At 35.8% G+C, this 24,429-nt stretch overlaps 2 protein-coding genes across 2 annotated transcripts in view; both read right to left on the bottom strand.

The window, feature by feature from the left end:
- Positions 1 to 1,309: 1,309 nt before the first annotated feature.
- On the bottom strand, positions 1,310 to 7,505 carry pim2 (Pim-2 proto-oncogene, serine/threonine kinase). Its single transcript, NM_131539.2, has 7 exons — positions 7,262 to 7,505; positions 6,894 to 6,994; positions 6,763 to 6,813; positions 5,631 to 5,851; positions 5,382 to 5,551; positions 4,253 to 4,429; positions 1,310 to 2,827 (listed from the first exon to the last, which is right to left on the bottom strand). The coding sequence occupies exons 1-7, from the start codon at positions 7,323 to 7,325 to the stop codon at positions 2,679 to 2,681; spliced, it is 933 nt and encodes a 310-aa protein (NP_571614.2). The 5' UTR covers positions 7,326 to 7,505; the 3' UTR covers positions 1,310 to 2,678.
- A 5,238-nt stretch (positions 7,506 to 12,743) lies between these two features.
- The window catches only part of otud5a (OTU deubiquitinase 5a), a 61,745-nt gene continuing 50,059 nt past the window's right edge, over positions 12,744 to 24,429 (bottom strand). The window contains 4 exon segments of the mRNA NM_001075110.1: positions 12,744 to 13,290; positions 13,874 to 13,990; positions 16,233 to 16,437; positions 20,368 to 20,553. Of these exon segments, the coding sequence (NP_001068578.1) occupies positions 13,169 to 13,290; positions 13,874 to 13,990; positions 16,233 to 16,437; positions 20,368 to 20,553 (630 nt within the window). The 3' untranslated portion in view covers positions 12,744 to 13,168.

Genomic DNA, 24,429 nt, shown 5'->3' with positions numbered 1-24,429 from the left:
GTTTCCTAAAGCGATAGTTTACACAAAATAAATCCGACAAGGTTTACTCACTGGTCACTTGTTCCAAACCCGTTTGAGAACAAAAGTAGATATTTAGAAAAATGTTGTAACCCCAGTATTTGGTTAACACTTTAGTTTAAGTCACAATTCATGCTACGACTCGCTTATTACCTGAATATTATTAGGATATAACCGGTTTATTAGAAGTTCTTAGTATGATCTTATTCCGCATCCATAATACTAACCTAAACTTAACTTCAACCTTACTAACTATTAATAAACTGCTAATTAATAGTTTATTAAGCTAGTAGTGTTAGGTGATAAAGGTTTGGAACCAATTGAGGTCGATTAAGGTAGATTACCCACAAAGTAAAATTTCTCTGGCTCAGTTCTGGTCCCCACAATCAGGTGACCTGATTGGTAGAATTTTTTCTTCACTTAAAAATTATATTCATGTATTTTAAATGTCAGTCAAGACTGGACAAACTAACGTGGCCCACATATCAATTTGTAACATCTGGGCCATATCACATTTTACATCTGGCCCAAATCTTGTGCACCGCCTTAAAGTCGCTGCCACCTCTGCCAAACCCGGGCCATGTTTGGCCTACATGCTGTATGCCAGTGCCGGATGAATGCCTGCTGTGCCAGCTTTATGCCAAACCTAGGCCAGAATTCTTTGCTACAAGGGTAGTAAGAGTAAATGTGATCTTTGGGTGAACTATCACCTTAAATAGATTCATGGATATGTTTCATTAATTTAATAGGTAACACTTTATTTTGATGGTCCATCTGAGTATTAGTAGACTGTCTGCTTAATATTTGTTGATTCTGCTCCTTCAACAGACATTTAACTGACTATCAGTAACTTTGCAAGGGCATGTCAACTTACACTAACCCAAACCCCAACTTAACAGTCTACTTACAATCTAATGAGAATTAGTTGGCATGTAGATGTAATGTAACTTAAATTCAACAAACAGACCATCAAAATAAAGTGAATGTGATAGAAATGGACCTGAACACAGTAACAGGTGTTTACTGCTCCAGCCAGGTATCAGTTTCAGGTAAACTAAATCTAGTCATGTGGGAAAATCTGCTCTGTCATTATAGTGAAGCATGTGAACGTAGTCAAAACATTCCAACAATTCTTCACCTGTCGGGAACAGCTAACCTGAAAGGTCTGACTGGCAAGTCCTGTTTAATTTCCCACAAACAGGAAAGTATGAACAGATCTTCACATCTTGCGATGCAGAAGCAGCATCTCTTTTGTGTTCTCTTTGCATATAAAAGACGAGACAGATATGTATTTAAATATAGACGTTACATCTATAACTTTTTATTTGTAGAATCTCTTAAATTAAACATCACGTGACAGCGGCCACATCACATTATTCAATACACAAGTATTTACAGGAAAGCTTTTGTGCAAACCCAAGCCAAAAATGCAAGGATTTGAATAACAAAATCAAAGATTTCTGACGTTATCAAAAATAAAAACACAAAATTTCCCCAGTGTTTACACAAACTCACGACACGTTACATTGAGAGAGATCCAATTCACGATCATTTTAATCTTTCAGTCTTGCTTTGGATCACAAAACGCAAGCCACACTAACAAACAAATAAATAAATTTAGGTCCAAATTGTGTGTATTATGCATATAAACCTAAGGCAGAGCTCTTTGGTGTGTTATAATCAACTGATCGGAACTGCTCACTTTTTAGTAAACATCAACAGTGGGTTAGTAGGTGAAGCCCCTAATATGACACTCTGACCTTTGGGAACTTCCACACTTCAGAGCGTGTGCATGACAAAGAGACAACACTTAAAGTCACAGGTCAGGTATTTCACAAGCAACAACAACAGAAACCAAAACCCTCTTTGGCTAACATCTCTGAGGAATCAGGATTGTTAATTTAGAGTAAACAAGGATGCTCCTCTTCTCTTAGTTTCGAGTGCGTGTTGATCAATGGGAGCAGATCTTCAATTATTACCATCACTTGGAAAGGAGATCCAAAGTCTTTCTGAAACCCCTTAGAACGGGGGGAGAATATCACTGTACAGAACACACCTGTAAAACCAGGTATCACCGCAGTCTGAGAAGAGACCGCAAGTCCACCCACTGTCATTTAAAGGGGATCATTCACAACATTTACTCACTATCTACCAAGCTGCTTTAGGGGTTTCATCCACAGTAGGAAAAACAAACACTATGGAAGTCAATGGTTACCGGTTTCCAGCATTCTTCAAAGTATCTTCTTTTTGGTTCTACTGAAAGGTCAAACAGTGAGTAAATGATGTTTTTGGGGTGAACCATCCCTTTAAATGAGTTGAAATGAACTAATAAATCGAACACAGTTTACTGCCTCGGAAACTTGGTGATCCAAAGAGTGCAAAAAATAACTTAGTATGTTTCTGGATTATAAAATAAATAGCAATAAATAAGAAAAACGTTCCCCTCGCTGAGCTGCGATGGAAATATTCATTCATAAAGTAAAACCTGCAGCAATCCAGGGCTATTTTCGTGGGTTGTGGAAGCACAGATCCCCACTAAACGGATGTCAAAGACAGAAGAACTACGGAGAAAATAAATAAGGAAGAATCCGGAAGCCAGCAACTCGAGTTCGGAAAGTCCAGTGTAAATCGAAACAGTGAGTCCAAAGTCTTTTTGGGATTCAAAGGCTTGGCTTGATTTTGCTTTCCTCTTGCAAATCTCCATTGTCCACAGAGCTCTCCATCATCCAGGGGTGCTGCAAAATCTGCTCCAAACTGGGCCGATCCCCCGGATTGAATGAAAGGCACGAGCAAATCAGAGACCGGCAATCTGAAATCAAAGAGAGCACATGTTGAGTACACGTGGACATGGTCTTGTTTACTGTCATGTTTCTCTAGTCAACAGGTCTCAAACTGGATTCCTGATGGGCCGCAGCTCTGCACAGTTCTGCTCTAACCCTAATCAAGCTGTTCAAGAGTACTAGAGACTATTAGGCAGGTTTGGGTTAGAGGTGGCTGGAGCTAAACTATGCAGAGCTGCATAGGAATTGAGTTTGAGAGCACTGATTTAAGCACTTTACAAGTCTGGCAAATGACATATTTACATGCATACACACACACACACACACACACACACACACACACACACACACACACACACACACACTTCATCACAATATATCAGATGACGTTTGTTATAGTATAGCATCCTGAGGAAATTTGAAAACTGCTCACATTTGCTCTCTTTATTAAGATTTAATTGAAATATTTCTGAGATTTTATATAATATAAAAAATATTATATAATATATAATATATAAATATATAATTTTTAAGTAAAAACAGTTTATATATTATCATCACCTATCTAGTAAGATCAATTATTAAAACAAAACGTTTTACAATTCAATTTTCAGTCAGTTTTAATCCCTTTTTCAAACACAGTATTTAATTTCAAGCATTTTTCAAGCATTTCCAGCACCTGTATGAACTATGCTACTATGAATATTGCTTGTAAATGCATACATGTTCTTTATTTTAGGTTTAAAAAGAAAGTTAGCATACTTTGCAACTAGCATCACTTCCATAATGTGAGGCATTAACATGTTAGGCAGTGCTTTACTGTGTTTTACACACAGAATCATAACCAATTAAATAAAAAATGTTAATGTTTTACCCAAAAATAAATATGTACACTATATTTACTCACCCACATGACTTTTAAGAGCTTCATTTTTCTGTTGAACACAAAAGAAGAAACTTTGATGAATGTTGGAAACCGGTAACCATTGACTTCTATAGAAGGAAAAACAATTGAAGTCAATGGGTACTGGTTTCCAGCAGTCTTTAGTATATCTTCTTTTGTGTTTAGCAGAAGAAACTAGGACTGGGTGATATGGCAATTAATGTTATTTCGATAATTATTAAATGATAACGATATACATTTTGATATAAGTTGTTAATGCTTCCAGATTTAAAAGAGTACCCAACAATGACTGAAGCCACAAATATTAGAGGGTCCATTAAATGGCATTACATTTTCGTCCAGCAAATTTTCAGTGGCCAAAAATTTGGTTCCTAGATTAATATATAGAGTAAAAAAAAATCCAGAACTTATTGTTATTGACATTAATTTTATAGCGATCCGATATAATATAGTTTATCAGCCCAGCCCTGGAGGAAACTCAAACAAGTTTGGAACAAGTGAGTAAATAATGATTGAATTTTTTTAATTTTAAGACCGCTTGGGGGCTCACCATTGGAGATGCGTTTATTGAAGCTTGGTTTGGCCTTTACAATGTCAGTGTCCTGCTCAAAGGGAATGTCTCCACACACCATATCGTACAGGAGGACACCCAATGACCACACAGTGAGCGGAAGAGCGTGGTATTTGTGGTAAAGGATCCACTCAGGTGGACTGTAGACTCTGGTACCTAAAGAGAAAAAAGGGGTCTGTTAGAAACACATCCACACTTATTTAAATACAGTTGAATTATTATGTTTTTTAATATTTCCCAAGTGCTGGTTAACGGAGAGATTTAATAGTCTATTTGATCTAGTATTTAAAGACTTAATTTAATAGTCTACACATAAATGCTTTAATGACTAATTTATAATAACTGATTTCTTTTGTCTTTGCCATGATGACAGTACATAATACTTCACTAGTTAATACGCAAGATATTTAGTGTTCAGTTTAAAGTACAATTTAAAGGCTTAATTAGTTTAATTAGGGTAATCAGACAAGTCATTATACAACAGGTATTGGGTGAACATGAACATTTACTCACTATTTACAAAGCTGTTTCAAACCTTTATGAGTTTCTTTGTTGTGTTAAACACAAAACATATAGATGTTGAAGTTTATAAGAAACCTGACATCCATAGTAGGAAAAATAAATACAATGGAAGTCAATGGTTACCGGTTTTCAACATTCTTCAAAGTGTCTTCTTTTGTGTTCTACAGAAACTCATAAAGTTTAAAAGGCGAGTAAAAGATTTTTTGGATCAACTATTGCTTTTAGTGAGTTAAAATTAAGAAATAGTTCAAGCTTTGGAAACTTGATGATCCAAAGAGTGCAATAAATAATTTAGTATGTTTCTGGAATATAAAATAAATAGAAATAAATATTGGTGTTGGGTGTTTCGTTCTGTAGTCAGTGAAATAATCTAATATTCTTAAGAGCTAGGGCTAATATTGACATTAAAAACTGTTTAAAAACAAAATGTTAAAGCTGCTTTGTTTCAACTAAAAAAACTAAAAACTTTAGGCAGAAGAAAAAATATTGTAGTAAACACTGTGAAAATGTTCTTGCTCCATTAAACATCACATGAGAAATATTTGAAATAGAATTTAAAAAATGAATCACTGGAAATCTTCTGTACCTTCAAAGTCAGTGTACATGGAGTCCTTTAGCGTTGCTCCTGATCCAAAATCGATGACTTTAATGTCTCCAGTGCGAGTGTCAACGAGGATGTTTTCATCCTTGATGTCTCTGTGAACGATTCCCTTAGAGTGGCAGAACTGCACAGCTTCAATGACTTGCTTGAGGAACCTGAAAAGACACTTTTCATCAGTATTTTGACTCACTGTTACCATTAAAAAAATGTGAGAAATCTGTCATGAATTTTCACCTCCGTGCAAGAGACTCATCAAGAGCTCCGCGTTCAGTGATGAAGTCAAACAGGTCCTGGCAGTGTTGAGGCTTTTCAAACACAATGAGGTATTCCTGACCGGGTATTTCAAACCAGTCCAGCATCCGGATGATGCCTCGATGGCCGGGTACAGACCCCGATCCTCCACCGAGACTCTGCAGGAGAGCAATCTCATTGGGAACCGGGTTTACTTCACCAGGCTGTGGGGGTTTCAGAAAAGACAATGGTTAAGGTTAGATTCTGGTGTCACACTTTACAATAAGGTTTCATAAGTTAATGTGTTTACTAACATGAATTAATGAACATAATCTGTACTCCAAAATCAAACAAAAAAAAGGCTCAGGGGTAGCTTTAATAATGTGTCAGTGCTCTTTGGGTAAGGGATTCATCAAAATAAACAGCAAAAATCAGTCTGAGGCACTCGAAAAATGTGGATATAATATTAAAAAAGCCAATACACATGGCTAATTCCTCCATGGATGTTCATACCTGTACAACATTTACTAATGTGTTATTAAAATCTAATGTGGTGCTTGTTAGCATTAGTTCATGCACTGCGAGGTACATGAACGACTTTATTTTCATTAGCTAACATTAATAAAGACTGTAATGAATATATTGTTCATTGTTTGTTCTATGTTAGCAAAGACATTAACTAATACAACCCAGAGTTACCGATTCTGGTTAAGTTATGTAAAGAAAATTCCCTGAGGTGATATCCAGGGGCTCTCTCGTGGGTATTAAAAAGGGAAACTACATTTTTACGACACGTTGAAACGCACTTCTTGTTTTTAATCCAAATATATCTCACCGCGCAGGTCTAAAACTAATTCTGACACAACATGGAAAGCCCGTTCATTCAGTTTCCTTTTTAAGATGTTTTGAAAAATCCGAAACGTCACGCCTACGTCACTTTCTGTTAAGCGCGACGAGCTTCCAGTAAGAACCAAAATAATCAATAGAGGGCGCTAGTGTTAATGCTTATTCGCTGTCCGTGCACATTCAAAGTCCTGACGAGTTTTTAAATATGTTTAACTGATACCAAGTATATTTTACATTAAAACACATCACAGATCAAAACAAGTAACGTTAGATAAACGCGAATACTCACCATTTTTGACCACTGTTGGATTCTGTCTCGGGATATTTGTTTGATAGCAACCTAAAATAATAATAACCATAATTTAGAAGAGGAATGCATACACATTAGCATCTTTTTTCTTGTTTTTTAATCATTCTTACCTTTTGTCCGTCTGAAATCCGATGCCCGGAGTAAACTGAACCGAAACCACCGCTTCCCAGAAGATTTCCCATAGTATACTGCTTCTCAAAATGCTCTTTGCCTGAATAATAAAAACAACAATATTAAACAAAAAACATAACAACCAAGTAGCTAATTGTAACGTAAATTATGCATCTGAATTACGTTAATAACAAATTAAATTAAAAACAAACACATTTTTGCTTTACTTAATAGTTAAATACTTTTGAATGTTAAACAAATTGCACAAAAATACAATGCAGAAACAAACAAAACAAACAAAAAAATAACAATATAGATTTATTAGCTAACAGTTAGTTAGCCCGCGTACAAATAATAATAAACTTACCATTTTTGGCTTTCAGGATTTCCAGCTGATCCAAACGCACGTCAACAATCCGTTTGTCCAACATTTTCAGGTTTTAATAAGAATAAAAACTCTAATAATCAAAACAAACAGCCAAATAATATGAAAAATAGGCGCCTCAGCAGAGCATATCCATGTCCGTCTGTTGCTTTTAATCCACTATTTGTTTTCGATTCAAACTCCACCGTTATCACGCGTCCTCCGCCTCAGACACTCGCGCAGTTCTGAATCATCTCAGGTTTGTTGATGTTTTTAAGTTTACATGTGTAGCTCCGCCCACTCAACCAAACACTCCCAATCGTGGCCACGCTTGGAGTGTTTTGAAATGACGAGCCAATCACATCGCAGATAGGTTTAAACATATGAATAATAATGAGCGGTTGTTACAATTCTCAGAATCTTCAGAGACCGAGCAGAAAGAGCGCGCGCGGGATTACAAGAATATTGAGGGTTTTATTAGTATTAGTGTAAAATTAGGACTCGGTTATGTGCTAAAATGAACTATTTAGCGATTAAATTAAGTGTTTTAACATAATAAATCTGCAGCAAGTACACTACATGAACAATTAATCATGACAGCATGTGTTTTAAGTTATTGTAACTTCTTAAACTAAGTTAATGACGTTCTAACTTAATTTTATAAGTTATGCAAGCTGTTTTAAGCCAGTTCAACATAATATAAGTTCAATAGACTTGTAAGATTAAACTTATTCAGCTTAAAAAATAAGTAAACCAGGATTTTTTATGGTGTATAAACAAGACTGAAATTGATATTAATCAAATATTACAAGTATTAAATACATAGATACTAGTGAAACTGCGATAAATACTGCGTAAAACTTTAATTGCATTACATTTAGAAGTGAATAAATCTGTCAAAAATAAAATAATAATTTATAAATGTAATAAAAGTCTCCCTCCGTAACAAAAACAAAAAGAAAGATTAAAAAAAACTTTTTCTTTGGTAATAAATCTGACAAGAAATGCACTTCTTTGCAAAAACTGGATAAGATATGATGTCAAAGTATAAATAAATATGAATTGATATTAATATGACAAGTACTAAATACATAGTTACTGGTGCAACTGGAGTAAATGCCACATACAACTCTAAATGCATTACATTTGGACGTAAACAAATCTGACAAAAATGAAATAAAAATATTTAATTCATTAATAAATAAAAAAGTCTCCCTCCAAAACAAAAAAGATAAAATTGGTATTTTTTCTTAAGAAATCTGACAAGAAATGCACTTGTTTACAACAAAGATATGGTGTTAAAGTATAAATAAGACTGAAATTGATATTAATAAATTATTACAAGCACTTAATAGAAAGTTACTAGAGAAACTTGAGTAAATGCCACATCCAACTTTAAATGCATTACATTTAGACGTAAATAAATCTGTGAAAAATAAAATAATAATGTATAAATGAAGTAAAAGTCTCCTTCCATAAAAAACTGATCAAATAGTTTTTGTCGTAATAAACCTTACAAGAAATGCACTTGTTTGCAAAAACTAGATAAGATTTGGTGTCAAAGTATAAATAAAACTAAAATTGACATTAATATTAATTATTACAAGAATTAAATACATAGTTTCTGGTGCAACTGAGGTAAATGCCACATACAACTTTAAATACGTCTGTCATAAATAAAATAATTCATGTATAAATAAGTAAAGGTCTCCCTCCATAACAGAAAAGATGAAATAGTTTTTTTTCCTAACAGTAATAATACAGTAACTACAAAGTAAACATTAGCTACTACAGCAAAAAACACAATACTTCCTCCCATTCAAATACAAGAAATTCAAAAAAGCACAAACAATTTAAAGTGTTGCTGAAGGGCAGCCATTTTGCAAAGCATGGTCCACATATGCATCAATAAGATGTTTTTAGAGCAGCTTGAAATAAGCCTTTGACTCATCCTTTAGCTCTGCGCATGTGGGACAGTCCCGCATCAGCTATTTTCAAAATCTAATGTGGTTTCATATCCATGATAATGAAATACCAAGTAAAGAGGAACCGGAAAGATAGCGCTGGTTTGTGCAGATATATCAAGACAACCTCGATGACCTGTTCAAACGCCTGACTCATAGATTTCAGCATTGCATTAAAGATGCATGCATCAAAACAAAACAATTTCATAAACACAATTATTATATAAGTGTATTAACTACAAATGATTGCTAAAACTATAATAATTGATGCACATTTTAGAATAATGGTGCAATGAAGTCGTCCAAACTCTGACATGAAGCTTGAATAGGGCTGAGATACTAAAAAAAAACTGGTCACGTTTTATAACAAGGTATTATTAAATATTAATGTATTTATTTACTAATATAAAAACTACTTACTAATCATAGATCAACATTTACTAAAGCATTATTAAAATATAAATTCATGCTTGTTAACATTAGGTAATGCAAGGTGAGTTAACGAGAACTAACAATGAACGACTTAATTTCCATTAACGAAGATGAATATAGTAAAACATGTATTGTTAATTGTTTATTTATGTTAGTAAATACATTAAATATTATAACCTTTTTGTAGTGTTACATATTACACTTATACCATATTTATATAGTGTATACATCAGCATAGTCATTAATAATAACGATACACAACACCATATAGTAACATTTCTGTCAATTCAGTCAAATATAGTTTATACATTGACCTCATGAAGAGGACTTCTGTTTTTCCCTATTTAATCACGCTGACCGTGAGTACTGGGTTGGACAACTGCCTTAATCCTTCATGGCATAGATTCAACAAAGTACTGGAAATATTCCTCAGAGATTTTGCTTCATATTGACATGATATGCATCACACAATTGCTGCAAATTTGTCGGCTGCAAATCCATGATGCAAATCTCCCGTTCCACCACATTCTAAAAGTGCTCTATTGGATTGAGCTCTGATGACTGTGGAGGCCATATGAGTACAGTGAACTCATTGTCATGTTCAATAAACCAGTCTGAGATAATTTGCGCTTTATGACATGATGTGTTATCCTGCTGGAAGTAGCCATCAGAAGATGGGTACACTGTGGTCATAAAGGGATGGACATGGTCAGCAACAATACTCAGGTAGGCTGTGGTGTTGACACGATGCTCAATTCGTACTATTGGGCTCAACGTGTGAGATGTAAAAATATCCCCCACACCATTACACCAACCAGCCTGAACCAGTGATACAAAGCAGGATAGATCAAGCTGATCAAGACCTGAGCTGCTGCTGCACTGGTGGTCATGGGGGAGTGGAGAACATGAGTCTGATTCCAGTGACGCTCCAGGGACAGACGAGTCTTCGCTGAGGCCAGCTTCCAGCCTCCACTGAGGTGACTGAAGCTCTGCACAAGACTTTTGGCCAGCGGAGAAATTAAAATGGTCGTGCCCAACTGAGTCTGGTTCTCTCAAGGTTTTTTTCTTCAGTCTCCTTTTGGTGAAGTTTTTTTCCCTCTCCGCTGTCGCCACTGGCTTGCATGGTTCAGGATTGGTAGAGCTACGCATCGATGAATTTGCTCTTCAGTGTTTGGACTCTCAGTAATGATTTTAAATCACACTGAACTGAGCCAAACTGAACTGAACTTAAACACTAAAAACTGAACTACCCTGATCCAGTTACTATAACCATTTATGTGAAGCTGCTTTGACACAATCTACATTGTAAAAGTGCTATACAAATAAAGCTGAATTGAATTGAATTGAATCAATGCTTTCATGTTGTCGACACCAAATTCTGACCCTACCATCCGAATGTCGCAGCAGACATCGAGGGTCATCAGACCAGGCAACGTTTTTCCAATCTTCTCTGTTCCATTTTTGGTGAGCCTGTGCAAACTATAGCCTCAGTTTCCTGCTCTTAGCTGACAGGAGTGGCACCCGGTGTTGTCTTCTGTTGCTGTAGCCCATCTGCCTCAAGGTTGGACGTGTTATACATTCATTAGCTGGAACCAATCTGGCCATTCTCCTCTGACCTCTGGCATCAGCAAGGCATTTGGGCCCACAGAACTGCCACTCACTGCATATTTTCTCTTTTTCGGATCATTTTCTGTAAACCTCAGAGATGTTTGTGTGTGAAAAACCCAGTAAATCAGCAGTTTCTGAAATATTCAGACTAGCTTGTGTGGCCCCAACAACCATGCCACGTTAAAATTCACTTAAATTAAAAACAAGTAATCGAAACAGGTTTGTGAAAAGTGAATAATATAAATAATTCCTTACATTTACATAGCGCTTTTCTGAACATTCAAAGTGCTTAAAGGCTGATTTATACTTCTGCGCCAAACGCACGTGCATGCTACGGTGTTGATGCATAGCCCTACGCCGTGGCGTTGCTGACGTGCACCTCTCAAAAAATGTAACTACACGTCGCAACGACGCGTAGCGCAAGCTCTGTGATTGGTCAGCTTGGTAGCACTGACGAGTCTGGGCGGGGCCGAGAGCTGCGTGAATGGCGCAGGCCCGATGAAGTGATTGTTTACAAGTGTGGAGTCCCGTGAAGGAGCCCTGGATGGAAAGTTTTGTTTTGTGTTTACCTCACAGTAAAGTTGTTGCACGTCCGCCGGATCCTGCCTCAAAATGAGCGAGTTTGAGCCAATTGTACATCCAGGAAATGTTCAGGAACAGTAAAACAGCAGCGAAGAAACTCGACACAGAGGAGCATTAACACCTCACTGCCAACTGGTGTTTCGGAAGTGTTAATGCAGACCAACAGAGACAGCGCGCAGAAGTATAAATGCACAGCTACGCGCGTTGCATGCGCCATGGGTTACGCCAGTCACTTGACGCAGAAGTATAAACCAGGCTTTACACATTGAGGGGAATCTCCTCATCCACCACCAGTGTGCAGCATCCACCTGGATGACGTGACAGCAGCCATATTGTACCAGACCGCACACCACACACCAGCTGGTTGGTGGAGAGGAGACAGAATGATAAGGCCAATAATGATATGGGGAGGGTTAGGTGTCCATGATGGACAGAGGCCAGTGGGCAAATTTGGCCAGGATGCCGAGGTTAAACCCCTACTCTTTTTTGAAGGACATCCTGGGATTTTGAATGACCACAGAGTTGGGACCTCGGTTAACCGTCTCAATGGCACTCACTAAGCAGTATAGAGTCCCCTTCACTATACTGGGGCATTAGAACCCACACAGAACACAGGTTGAGCGCCCCTTGCTGGCCTCACTAACACCACTTCTGGCAGCAACCTAGCTTTCCCATCCAGGTACTGACCGGGCGCAGCACTGCTAAGCTTCATTGGGCGACCATGTAAGAGTTTTTTTTTTTTGTATTTTATGTGAACTATCCCTTTAAGTGTTACTTGTACAGAGGTGACTTAAATAAATAAATAAATAAGCATACTCTGATAAAAATCTAGTAAATCGTGCCCAATTATTGTTTGTGATACTGCTATACCATAAAAAAGACACCATCAAATAAAACGGTTTCTTCAGAAAGTTCTTTTTTTTTATTCCAAGAAAAAAAGAGCATTTTCATCCCAAACAAGAAAATAAAACAAGATTATATTAATCAATTATTAAGAGGATAAAGTATGACTTTTTTCAATAACTTTTCGTTTTCCCGCTGTATTCTATAATGATATCAGTCATGTTGGTTTTCACATGCACCTAAAGAAGTCCGATGATGGCGTGAATGGAGTAAGAAAGAAAAGGAGTGGTTAGGCGAGTATCACGACAATGGGCCATTACAGCTGGATGGCGGAGGCCAGTGATGGACAGATGGATGAATGGATGGATAAAGGAGAGGGAGGACAGTGTGACCTGCATGATGATGGAGAGAATGTGATTGGTTTGATCCCCGTGTTTCTGCCTCCTGCTTCGGGCGCAGACTGTGCCTCGAGCCTCCATTATCAACTGCTGTCTGGAGAAGGTTCTCTATGCATGGCGTTTTTCTTCATGCTATCGAGGTATTCCTGTTGTGACACGGCCAAGACCGACGCCAGTATCTCATCGTCTTCCCAGTCTGTGAGGCCTGTCGCAAAAAACAGACCAATGACCAATTTGCAGTAGAAAATTCACAAAATTTCTCATGAAACATTTTCTTTCATTATTATTCTAATGATTTTGGCATTAAAACAAATCAATAATTTTAATGTTTACAATTTGTCTGTTGAATATACAATCTATACAATGTATTTTTGTCTATTGGCACTTTAACAAAACACTTCTAATGCCTTTATTATTATTTTCAAATGTGCAAGTCAGCAATAATAAATATCCATAGGTGTGTCCAAGCCATTTAGACTCCTGTATGTCCATTACAAGTGCTCCGTTTGTCAAAAACAATCACTCCCTATTTGCACCTCCTTAAGTTCTAAGCCAAAACAAAGCCCAAGTCAACAGTGTGAGGGGTGTGCCGATACTCAGCCTTAATCTAGCGTATTTAACAGCACATAACGACTGCATTTCACACACTGAAAACACTGAATCACATCACAGATTCACTCTGTGTGGACGGCAAGCGATTAACATGACATTCCTGAGCCTTACATGCTTTCATTCTGAATCAGGCGGCACAGCTAGATCAATTGGCAAGCGTGATTTTGCGTCCTCACCAAATGCAGTAGGGGACATCTCTTGCATAATGGCCCGATAGCCGAGTGCTGGATACAGAGACACCAGAGAAGACGAGGTGGGTCTGTCTGGTCCAACGCAAGCCTGGTTACTGGGACCTGAACGGCGAGACGGGACATTTTTATTATGAAAGACCCAGGTTCAAATATCTGGGTTTTATCTATGAGAGTTCCCCTGTGTACTGTGCTTTCGGGTGAATTACACAGAGACGTCATGTTTAAGTAGATCAAAATAAATAACAGCTTGATTTAAATTTTTTTATGCAATGTGACTTTAACCCCTTAACTGTCACTGTTTTTGCAATGAAATCCTATAATCCTATAATAATGTCTAATCATGACAAACTATTTATCATTGGAAATGTATAAGACTTCTGAATTCTGTTTTTTTTTTGTTATGTAGGAAGAGTAATAGATTAAAACCCATTTACTGTCACCCTACAACCTCTGGGACCAGTTAAATTTTTAAATCATAATATTGTAGTCTAAACATAAAACAATATAACAAACTATAAACCATTTGAAAGCTTAAAGCTTCTTGATTATATATCTGGTTATTAATGTTTTGATAGATATTATTATGGAGTAAATTTATTAATAAGCAACAAGGACACATAAGAGCTGTAAAGCATTACTTTGCTACAGCAATCCACATGTAAAAGTTGTTTTTAGATGCTAAATTCAACTGAGATACCACCAAACTTGCCATATTTTGTTCAAATATTCTGTACACTTCCAAAATACTGTCAAAAGTATAAAAAATGGTCATGTTTGGTACTGCAGCCAAACAAAATCTTACTTAAAGCACATTTTTTTAGATATCAACTTCAAATTTGGGTTATAATTTGTTTACATGTTTAGCTTTTATTTTCTGTTTTTCGGGTAAAACAGATTTTTGTAAAAGACTTTTTTTAATGTAATATATTAAAATATACATTTATTGTTTTATTAGTTTAATTAACGAAGGCACAAAAATTATTGTTTTAAATATTTTTAAAAACATTTTCACTTCAGCTACAATTTGACAAATGTCATTTTTTCAGACATCAACATGTAATTTTTATGTATATGTTACAAAGGTGGGAGTGACAATTAAGGGGTTAAACGCAATAATCAACTAATAATAGAGTAAATAGGCAGATATAATGCTAGAACACGAGTTTAGAGAAACATTATAGAGAACAAACTAACAATAAAAAGACATAAATAACCAAAGATAGATCAAATAAATGACCTACAGAACAAACAAATGCAAGATAGACAGATGATAAAAATGAATGAAAAAACAAAAATATGTCAACGACTAAACAAACTATTATGGTAAAAAGCCACAATGTTGCACTTTTGTTTAATTGTGACATTTTTAAATTAAAATTGAGAACATTTAACAATAAAATGTTGCTCTGATGAGTTTTTGATTATAATTAAACTTAATAATTCTGATTAATTTCGTCATACTGTCACCCTGTGGGACCAGTTGCATTTTAAACCATAATATTGTAGTCTATACATAAAGCAATAATGACAAACATTATACTATTTCAATGCTTAAAACTTGTGACTGGTGTTTTGATAGATATTATGGAGCAAAGTTATTAATTAACTAGCAACAGGGATACTCATCAGTGTTGTAAAGCAGTACTTTGCTACAGAAATCCACATGTAAACGTAGTTTAGATGCTTTTAAAGGCTAAATTCAACTCAAATACCACCAAACTTGCCATACAACTTTAGAATTTTCAGAACTATTGTCAAAAGTATGAAAAAATATTCTCAAAACATAGGGAATTAGAAGCGGATGTGATCTGGAGGTCATGTCTGGTACTGAAGCTAATCAAAAATTAATAATTAATGTAAAACAGTGCTTTAATTTAAAATTTACCTTTATATTCATATAAACTACAATTCAAACATTTGGACTCACTAAGTTGTTGTTTTTCAAGAAATTAATACTTTTATTACCTTTCAATAACTTGATCAAAAAGGCAAGTCATTGGAAAAAAAAAATTATACAAAAAAATAAAATAATATAAATAAAACTTTATCCAGAAGAAAAAACTTTTATTTAAAATACTGTGAAAATAAGGGAAATATTTTTAAAAAAATGTAATTTTTACAAACATATAATAATAATAATAATTTTGCCTTCAACTGTATATATTCCTTAAGATTTTGGGCAGAAATACGACCCAGTCATGATCCTGACACCATTTTCCATTGTAATTAATTTTAATTATCAGCAAACAGCATATGGCATTTACTCTATATATTGTCCTGCTGGAGGAAATGCATCACCCAGTTGGCCTGATAAAGCTAATGACAGCGTCTCCTGATAACAGACCTGGTGCGCAGGGCGACGGAGGTTTGGACAGAGCGAGGGCTCCGGCGGGGGACGGGGGTTTGGCCGCTGTGTCCGAGTGTGCGGGATCAGGAATCTCCGGAGAAGGGGCGGAGCTTCGTTGCCGTGGAGATCGAGCATTCCATTCTTCCAAACCACTGGAGGCCGCAGCCGTGGCAGAGCTGCACGTAGCACTGGCCTTACGAGGCTGGCAACAGTAAACACATTCATTCACAAATGAGCCACTTTGTCACTTGAGAACAGTTAACATTCTTACATCAGGGCATTTACTAAATGCTTACGCAAGATACACTAGCGCTTCTACGTTTGGGATGACTTTTGCTCAGGAAGGCTGCATTTTTTTTATCAAAAACAATCAAAAGTATTAAAGGAATAGTTTAATCACCAAATTTAAACACTGTCATTATTTACTCCCTTATTACTTGTTCAACACCTATTTGAGTTTCTTTCTTGTGTTGAACACAAAGGAAGACCGTTTTGAAAAATGCCGGGTGATGGTACCCATTGACTTCCATTGTAATTTTTTTTCCACTATGGAGGTCAATAGATGTGTCTTATTTCAGAAGCTGCACCCTCAAAGGATATGTTGAGGTATATAACCAGTAATAGCAAAGAATAGCAAAGTCGAGTAAAGGAGGTCGAGCCTTCTCCTTTATGGCTAATACACTCCGGAATAGCCTTCCTGATAACATCCGAGGCTCAGACACACTCTCTCAGTTCAAAACTAGATCTTGTTTATATACACTATGAACTGCAGCTACGCTAATTGTTCTCTTTTTTTCTCCATTTCCACCTGGGTATACTCATCCCGAGGTCTTCAGATTTTTAGTCACTGATTGGATCCAAGACCAGCGACAATTGGTCTCCATATCCGGGACCAGGCCGTATCCTGAGCTGCTGCTGCGCTGGTGGTCATGGGGGAGTGGAGAGCATAAGACTGATTCCAGTGATGCTCCAGGGACAGACGAGTCTTCGCTGAGGCCAGCTTCCAGCCTCCACCGCTGAGACTGCAGCTCTGCACAAGACTTTTGGCCAGCAGAGAAATTAAAATGGTTGTGTCGAACTGAGTCTGGTTTCTCTCAAGGTTTTTTTCTTCACTCTACTATCGGTACATTTTTTTTTCCCTCTCCACTGTCTCCACTGGCTCGCATGGTTCAAGATTGGTAGAGCTACGCATCGATGAATTTGCTCTTCAGTGTTTGGACTCTCAGTAATGATTTTAAACCACACTGAACTGAGCTAAACTGAAGTGAACTTAAACACTAAAAACTGAACTACCCTGATCCAGTTACTATGAAAATTTATGTGAAGCTGCTTTTACACAATCGTCATTGTAAAAGCGCTATACAAATAAAGCTGAATTGAATTGAATTGAATTAATAAAAGTTGAAATAATTTCTTTTAAAGGGATTTTAAAACTTATTTTATGCGATCTGAAAGCAAAGCATGGTTTACAAAAGCTGGAAATATATGTCTTTAGATCCATATATGTACACATAAACATGTAAACTGTTTAGAAAATCACCGTTTAGTAATACATGTCATACTCTTTAGATATCCGAGTAAGAAACCTAATTCATACATATAATAAAGAGTTTTCTTTAAAAACATCCTGCCATTATCATTGCGCAATGAATCTTAAGATGTTCGAGGTCGCAAAGGATCCAATTGGTTATCTTTCATTACCTGGGAAATGAAGGACGCATTTTAAGGCTGAATTTGAAGGAGCCTACCAAATTTTTTGAAATGAGACAAGCTTCATCATGCAGCCATAACGCAGTGCCCTTCAAATGCATCCTTCAGAGGTCTCAGCCTCTGAAATGAGACAGCTACTGAGTACCATCATCCAGAACTTTTTTAAACATCTTATTCAAGTTCAACCAAAGACTCTAGAATACACAAGACGTGTCACTCGTATAGATTTGAATGTGAAAAAGTCTAACAGTCAATATGGCAAATGAAGCCCCGCTTACTAGTACAGGAGCCAATCATCGATCGCTATAGACTGACGGAGAAGCTCGGACTAGACGTGTGCTTTTTCACGACAGTTTGGTGGTCAACAAACGCCTAGAATCTCAACAAATTCTTGATTTACAGACATTAGAAATATAAATAAAGCCTAAAATCTGTACTTTTAAATGTACTTAATACACTTGTAAACAAAAAGTTTCTTAGTTTTGTAATCTGTATAAAGCGGACACAAGGTACAGTCTGTCATACCAAACACACATCACGACAGCAACTACTCAAACACCCACAAACTTGTAAATAAAGAGTCACTGTCATTTCTGAAGGAGATTCGACATCAAGACCAAGTTGTGGATTACTTCAGGAGGGCAGCGTGAATCGACAATCATTATCCAGAGGATTATATTGTGTAGAACGGCCATAATTGAGGTTAGTGTCGCAATCTTGTTCCTTTTGAGTGAGCATGTGCATTAGCTTGGGCCGATTTTGTTAGTTGGACGTTTAGAAAATAAACTTATTAAACAGTTCTTGTTTAATAAGTATCTAATGCAATCGTAAGCTTGGCGAACGGTTTTTCCCTATTCAGACAGAATGCCCGAGAGGAGTTTCAAAGATGGCCACCGAGTGAATTGACTTGTTTTAAAGGGACTTTGGTTTAACACAGGAAAGAAACTGATAAAGATTTAAAACTACATAACGGAAATTAAATAGTCATTAATTTTTATTAATAGCTGAATTATCCCTTAAATACTGCTTAATAAAATAAAAAAATTAAAACAGTTTTCTATGCAAGTATATACTGAAGTGTGATTAATTTCTGTGATTCAAAGCTCCTTTTTTCAGCAACATTTAAAACACAATGCTACAGAAACTATGCTTTATGCTAATTTGATGCTCTATTGTGATCAATTATTATTGTGCTCAATCATTAATAACACTGTAAAAAAAATTCACCTTTTATTATTATTTTGCTGTTTTTTTCTTATACCATTCAATCTCTTTTTCTAAATTTTATCTTAATGGATAATAATAATAATAACAACATGTAAAGAGCCTATTAAAACTGTGGAAATAATTTGTTTTCTTTAAATGAATTCACAACTAAAAATAATAAATGAACTATTTCGTTTTTAAACTGATCCGACTTCTGGACTGGTCCATGATTGAAGGTGGGGGACACATTTGCACAGTTGTTATAATTACATTTAAATGAAACATTTTAGACCCTCACAGTACAAAATATGATAGAAAACTGTTATATATAATTTATAGGTATCATTTATACTTCTAGGTGTTTATTTGGGGGCTCTCCGATATCCTAAGCTTACCTTGCTTATTAATTAAATCCACCTCTGGACCGAACATAAAACAATTAAGGTGTCCACAAAACAACTTAAGAATTGTGGTTTCAAGCAACAAAGGTTTTAAATGAATGATTAAAATAAAACATCATAATAAATATATTTTTAAAAATAAAAATATACAAATATTTTTATTGCATATTTACATATGAAATCTGTTTTATTTGATAATGACCAGTGATATTACTAGAGCAGCATTAGTAGAGGATCATGTGACTGGACTGAAATACCACTTCAATTAAATTCACACAGGAAGCAGTTACGTTAAATTGAAAACATACTTAAAAATTATGTTTTTGAGGGATTTTTGATTAAATAAATACAGCATTTGTGAGCAAAAGACATTCCTGAAAACACGGTTTAACTTAGCAGCACATTTATAAGTTTCTCTCTGATACCTTAGTGACACTAAGGCTTGGTGTCAATAAGTTTGCATTGGATTTATAAGAAACGCTAGTGCTTCTGTGAAGAAGGGTCTTGTTCACAGCTGGTTCAAGTGTGAAAACGCAAACCACACGATCACGGCATAAATGACAGACCTCACCTTTGTGTATTCTCCACATAGAATGAAGTAGTCATCCCCACTTATGTGTGACTTCTTAAAAACGATTCGGTTGAAACAAATGGTTTATGACGTGAAAGGTTTTCAAGAGGTAATTATCACACGTGATTTACCTGAATCCTACCGACAACCATTCGAAACGGTATGTAAACCAAGATTCTGACTTAATGAGATGTGTTGTTTAGGTAGTTAGTCGGATTAGCGTTAAAATGAGTGGATTTCACACCTGTCGTGCCTGTTTCTCCTGATCTCGAAGCCACTGTAAATACGATTCTCTGGCCACTTGCTCTTCTATAGCCTCATTGGTGGCTTCCCAATCTGTGGCCCTCTTCTTATCCTCCAGCATCTGTTGCTCAATCCAGGATTCCTCTGACGTTTTGATGGCATTCTTCATGAGTGACTGATCTGCGAACTGCGTAGAGACAGAAATGCAAATGTAAAGGAAGGATTAGAGGTCGCAGCGTTAGGCCTCGGGTGACAGGTATGAATGTTTTTCTGCTCAAACAGAGCAGAAGCTGATTTGTAGGAAGTGTAAAATGATGTCTGAGCTAAATTCAAATGAAGCAATAAGTCATTTTTAAGGGACTCGTTTTAAGAATGACTGACAGACGCTCATTTTTTTTTTAAATACTGCATGTTGTAAAATAGATCTCATTGCAGCACACCTCTTACAATCGGGAGTCAAAATGGTTCAAATCTGGTTGGATAAATGAGAAAAAGTCAATGATAGATAAAATGTTAGAATGGTTAACAAGTAGAATGAACTATTATCAGAATGAAAAGATAATAGAACGAAAAAACAAACAACTTATTAAATAAACGATTGGCATGGTGGTTAGCACTGTCGCCTAACAGCCAGAAAGTCAATGGTTCGTTTGCATGTTCTCCACGTGTTCGCGTGGGTTTCCTCCGGCTGCTCCTCCATAGTCCAAACGCATGCAGTATAGGTGAATCGGATTAACTAAATTGGTCGTAGTGTATGAGTGTGTGTGTGTGAATGTGAGAATGTAAGGATGTTTCCGTGTACTGGGTTGTGGCTGGAAGGGCATCCGCTGTGTAAAACATATAATGGAATACCCCTGATAAATAAGGGAATAAGCCAAAGTAAAAAGACTGAATAAATAAATAAACAACAGAACAAATAATTAAACAGCAGACATTTAAAAGTTAGACCAACAACAAAAAATATTGTGTTATTAATTACTTATCCTTAAGTCATTTTATTCCGCTGAGACCTTCGATGATCTTTAAAACAGAAGTGAAGATATTTTAGATGAAATCCTAGAGCTCTCTAATCCCTCATATTCAGCAATGGTCCAAAGGCATGTCCAGAAAGGGAACCAAAAACATAGGTAAAACATCCCATGTGACATGGTGGGTCACTGTAATTATATTAAGCTCTAAGAACACTTTTGTGCACAAACAAAATGTAAAAACAAGTTGTTGTTTTTTGTAATGTCTTCCCCTCAGGTCAGGGTGTGTGTTTACTACGTGTTGCTTATGACGCTTGTTTGTTGCGATGCTGACTCTAATGGAAATACAATGCATTGTCTGCAGACAAACTTAACAATCTGACCTGACGTAAAAAAGACAAGAATAAGTAAAAAAAAGTTGTTGTTTTTGTGCACAAAAGTGTTCTTGGAGCTTCATATAATTACAGTTGAACCACGTGTTGTTTTTGGTTCCTTTTCTAGACTTTGAACTTCTCAGGACCATTGCTGTTTACGGAGAGATTTTTCCATTTGTGCTCTGAAGAGTAATGAAGGTCTCAGTGATTTGGAATGACATAAGGGTAATTAATTATTAACATGATTTTCTTTTTAGGGTTAACTAACCCTTTAAGAAATAACAAGCAAATAAATAATATGACAATATGACAAATAACCAAAAGATAACCCAAAACAAACAGAAATATTGGAATAAACAAACGATAGATGGATGATGGATGGATGGATGGATGGATGGATGGATGGATGGATGGATGGATGAATGGATGGATGGATGGACAGATAGAAAGACAGATCAAGTGATTGATAAAAAGAAGAGATATGTAGAAGGAATCAATGATTGACAGATATTCAATAATTCAATTTACATTCTTAAGAAAATCTTGGGAATAACCTTATCTTCTACTTTAACAAGATTTAATGAATCCAGCTCCTGAACTTCAACAGTGGTTTGTTTATGCAACACGTATTATTATATTTTTGAAATGTACAAAGTACATAAATATACAGTTACCCCACTGTTATCTTACCTAAACATAATCTTTTAGATCATTAAAAAAAAGACACAATATTTATTCATTTCAGGTCTAGGAGACAGTAAAATCACCCATTCTTCCACCCAAATCAAGGTGTTTGCAGAGTGTCCAAAGTAAGCAATAATGGAACAACAACTGTCATGGATCTTTTCAACAGTGAGTTGACAGAGACATTTAGACTGCCACAATTGTCGTTTAGTGGACTCGACAACAGCTTGTTCTGTGTCATGTGGCAGTAGGTTATTTTAACATCACTGCAGATGCATCCAAGTTTTCAATTTGATTATGTGTGTCCTATCAAAGAGTTCAGAGCAGGTTTTTCACATCCTTCATAAACCATCTGAAGGTTCGATCCATTTGGACAATTTCATCCTGATTACGCATGTACGCATGTATATTAACTAATTGATGTTTAACCGAGCAAAAAAGTTTCATAGTATATCCGCTAATATTTTGTGTTCTAGAGAAAGTCTTATTTGTTTTATTTCGGCTAGAATAATATTATTAGCAATAATATTAATAGCAATTTAAAATATTTTTAAAACTATTTTAAGGTCAATATTATAAGCCTGTTAAGCATTTTCTCGATTGTCTACAAAACAAATAACTATTATAAAACGAATTGCCTAATTTCCCAAACTTTACAAATTAGTCTAGTTAAGCCTTTAAATGTCACTTTAAGCTGTATAGAAGTGTCTTGAAAAATATCTGGTCAAATATTATTTACTGACATCATGGCAAAGATAAAATAAATCAGTTATTAGAGATGAGTTATTAAAACTATTATGTTTAGAAATGTGTTGAAAAAATCTGCTTTCTGTTAAACAGAAATTGGGGAAAAAATATACAGAAGGGCTAATAATTCAGGAGCGCTAATAATTCTGACTTGACTCTTAAATCAACATTTAGAACCTATTATCGATCTAATTTTTAACAGGACAATTTTTTCAATTACTTTCCCTACCACATGTGGAGTCAGGTGACCCTGCTGTGTTAGGGCTGATTTATACTTCTGCGTTGAATGCATGGGTATGGTTCGGCGTAGCTAGCGAGGGAAAAAGGAGGACATAGTGCATAGAGCCCTGGCAATTTAGGGGCCCTGCGACGGGAAGCCCCCCAACTGCTAATGACTAAGGGGGGCCCACTGAAAACTTTTATGCAAAGAGCCGAAAAAAATTTGGCAACGACACTGGGCACAGCCTTCACGCGGTCACATACTCAACATACCTCTTAAAAAATGTAATGTATGATGACTAAAAGCTGCTGCAGTGATGCCTTGAGGCAGCATATTTTCAATTACAATAAAATTATTATTTACATGAAAATATTTGTCAACAGAATGTTCAAAAAATGACTATTTAAAACATTATTTACAGGATGTACAAGAGTTATTTTATTTAGAAGAGATACTGCTTATTTTCAACTTTTGAAAACATTAAAAAATAATTACATTTGTTTCCAAAAGTGCAAGTTATTTATTTTCACTGATTTATTTATATTCATGAAAAAAGTGACTGCTGCTTTTAGGCAATGTGTGTTTTAATTTCAGTTGTTCAACGTTGATGTTCAATGAATAATCAGAAATAGTACATGATGTGTGTTTCCTTCAATTATTTTAAAATCGAGTAATGCACGCTTCATTCAGAAATCTCTCATCTGTAATATGTGAGCATATTTACTGTACAAAACCTGTAAGTGAACTATGAGGGCAAAAAAATAAATAAAATAAAATATTTGTTCATTAATTGTAATTGAGTTAAAATGTTTAATTAATTGAGATTTTGATTTTAGACCAAATCGCCACAGCCCTAAACTGTACATAGACCATTATGATTAAGATTTAATTTAAATTGACTAATTGGAATATAATGCTCCACATAAAAGCACCTAACGTAACAAGTACATGGGTTATGTATTTCTGTTGCCTGATTTCAAGATGTATCTCTTGTTGTTCTCTCTGTTCTGAGCTGAACTTCATGTTCTGAGCTCTGGAACAGTGCGTTTATGTCTGTACAGCGTACTGGA

This window comes from Danio rerio, chromosome 8 (assembly GCF_049306965.1).
Source record: "Danio rerio strain Tuebingen ecotype United States chromosome 8, GRCz12tu, whole genome shotgun sequence".
NCBI lineage: Eukaryota > Metazoa > Chordata > Actinopteri > Cypriniformes > Danionidae > Danio > Danio rerio.
This window is presented reverse-complemented; position numbering and strand designations above follow the sequence as displayed.